The following is a 2,906-nucleotide window of genomic DNA, read 5'->3' as shown; positions in this document are numbered from 1 at the left end:
AAGAACCTGTCTCCATGATCCAACCACCTCCCACCAGGCCCCACTTCCCACACTGGGGATTACAATTCAACATGAGATTTGGGCGGGGACACAGACCCAAACCATATCATAAATCATGTCTTAATAAAGCTGTTTTTAAAAATCATAATAAATAAAAAAGTATTACAGACAAGAGAAACATTCATTGACTATTAAAACAGCTATATGCTTTATGGACTATTTTATGAAAGATAGATAAATCAATGATGCAAAAGATTGAAAGTAAAGAATAGTAAAAGTTATACCAGGGAAATAACAAAATGAAACTTATATAACTATATTAATATCAGGAAAAAACTTTAAAGAAAATAAGCATTATTAGAGGTAAGGGTAGTCACATAATGCTAATAGATTTCTACTTACCACTAGAATCACCATGTTCTCCAATAATCCAACCATGGCAGCTTGTGGGATGAATACCCAATTTTTCTCCAATTAGATAACGAAAACGGGCAGAGTCTAGATTACAACCACTTCCAATTACACAAGTTGCAGGTAAGCCACTTATCTTCCAGACTACATATGTCAAAATATCCACTAAGAAGAAAAATTTCATGTTAGAAAAAGATTCATCATAACTCGAAAATTTTTTTTTCCTCAATAGATGAATTGTTCTGGAGTCAAGTACAGATTTACTACAGAGCTCAAAGTGAAGCAAACCACTGGCTGGACGTGGTGGCTCATGCCTGTAATCCCAACACTTTGGGACGCTGAGGCAGGTGGATCACTTCAGGCCAGGAGTTTGAGATCAGCCTGGACATGGTGAAACCCTGTCTCTACCAAAAAATACAAAAATTAGCTGGGCGTGGTTGGCACACGCCTGCATTCCTAGCTACTCGGGAGGCTAAGAAGGAATCAGAAAACCAACCTTAATAATAAGACTAAACAAGGCTCATCAACACCCCCCAAAAATCACACTAGTTCACCAGCAATGGATCCAAACCAATAGGAATTCCTGATTTACCTGAAAAAGAACTCAGGAGGTTAGTTATTAAACTAATCAGGAAAAGACCAGAGAAAGGCAAAGCCCAATGCAAGGAAATCAATAAAAAAATAATACACGAAGTGAAGGGAGAAATGTTCACAGAAATAAATAGCTTAAAGAAAAAAAAAAAACAGTAAAAAATTCAGGAAACTTTGGACACACTTTTAGAAATGCGAAATGCCCTGGAGTCTCAGCAATAGAATTGAACAAAAAGAAATTCAGAGCTCGAAGACAAGGTCTTCAAATTAACTCAATCCAACAAAGACAAAGAAAAAGAATAGGAAAATATGAACAAAGACTCCAAGAAGTCTGGGATTATGTTAAATGACCAAACCTAAGAATAATCGGTATTCCAGAGGAAGAAGACAATTCTAAAAACTTGGGAAGCATATTTGGTATTTGGGGAGATAACTGAAGAAAACCTCCCAGGCCTTGCTAGAGACCTAGATATGCAAATACAAGAAGGACAAAGAACACCTGGGAAATTCATTGCAAAAGAATATTTGCCTAGGCACATCGTCATCAGGTTACCCAAAGTTAAGACAAAGGAAAGAATCCTAAAAGCTGTGAGACAGAAGCACCAGGTAACCTATAAAGGACAGGCTATCAGATTGGAAAACCTATCAGATTAACAGCTGATTTCTCAGCAGAAACCCTACAACCTGGAAGGGACTGGGGCCCTATCTTCAGCCTCCTCAAACAAAACAATTATCAGCCAGGAGAGTTGTATCCAGTGAAACTAAGCATCATGTATGAAGAAAAGATACAGTCATTTTCAGACAAACAAACGCTGAGAGAATTTGCCACTACCAAGCCACCACTACGGAGCTCTAAATCTTGAAACAAATTCTGGAAACATAACAAAACAGAACCTCTTTATTTTTTAATTAATTTATTTACTTTTTTTGAGACAGAGTCTTGCTCTGTTGCCCAGGCTGGGGTGCAATGGCATGATCTCAGCTCACTGAAACCTCTGCTTCCAGGTTCAAGTGATTCTCTTGCCTCAGCCTACTGAGTAGCTGGGACTACAGGTCCCTGTCACCATGCTTGGCTAATTTTTATGTTTTTAATAGAGACAGGGTTTCACTATGTTGGCCAGGCTGGTCTTGAACTCCTGACCTCATGTGATCTGCCCCCCTTGGCCTCCCAAAAGTGCTGGGATTATAGGCATAAACCACCATGCTTGGGCCAGAATCTCTTTAAGCATAAATCACACAGGACCTATAAAATAAAATACAAGTTAAAAGCAAAAACAACAAACAAACAAAACACCAAAGTACGTAAGCAACAAACAGCATGATGAATACAATGGTATCTCCAATTTCAACAGTAATATTGAATGTAAATGGCCTAAATGCTCCACTTAAAAGATACAGAACTGTGGAATGAATAAGAACTCACCAACCAGCGGGGCATGGTGGCTTACACCTATAATCCCAGCACTTTGAGAGGCCGAGGCGGGCAGATCACCTGAGCTTGGGAGTTCGAGACCAGCCTGACAACATGGAGAAACCCTGTCTCTACTAAAAATACAAAATTATCTGGGTGTGGTGGCGCAGACCTGTAATCTCAGCTACTTGGGAGGCTGAGGCAAGAGAATCACTTGAACCCAGGAGGTGGAGGTTGTGGTGAGCCAAGATTGTGTCATTGCACTCCAGTCTGGGCAACAAGAGTGAAACTCTGTCACAAATAAATAAATAAATAAAATAAAATAACATTAAGAAAAAAAAAAGAACTCACCAACGAACTATCTGCTGTCTTCAGGAGACTCATCTAACATACAAGGACTCAAATAAACTTAAAGGGGTGGAAAGAAAAAGGCATTTCATGCAAATGGACACCAAAAACAAGCTGGGGTTTGAAGCTATTCTTTTTTTTTTTT

At 39.0% G+C, this 2,906-nt stretch overlaps 1 protein-coding gene across 1 annotated transcript in view; it reads right to left on the bottom strand.

The window, feature by feature from the left end:
* Positions 1–2,906, bottom strand: part of LDHC (lactate dehydrogenase C) — a 46,835-nt gene that overhangs the window by 19,558 nt on the left and 24,371 nt on the right. The window contains exon 4 of the mRNA XM_017525864.2: positions 403–576. Within this exon, the coding sequence (XP_017381353.2) occupies positions 403–576 (174 nt within the window). The remainder of the gene's footprint in view (positions 1–402; positions 577–2,906) is intronic.

The sequence above is a fragment of the Cebus imitator genome, unplaced genomic scaffold (genome assembly GCF_001604975.1).
Source record: "Cebus imitator isolate Cc_AM_T3 unplaced genomic scaffold, Cebus_imitator-1.0 Scaffold39, whole genome shotgun sequence".
In the NCBI taxonomy this organism is placed as follows: Eukaryota; Metazoa; Chordata; class Mammalia; order Primates; family Cebidae; genus Cebus; species Cebus imitator.
The sequence above is the reverse complement of the archived record's forward strand: the minus strand, read 5'-3'. Positions and strand labels throughout refer to the sequence as shown.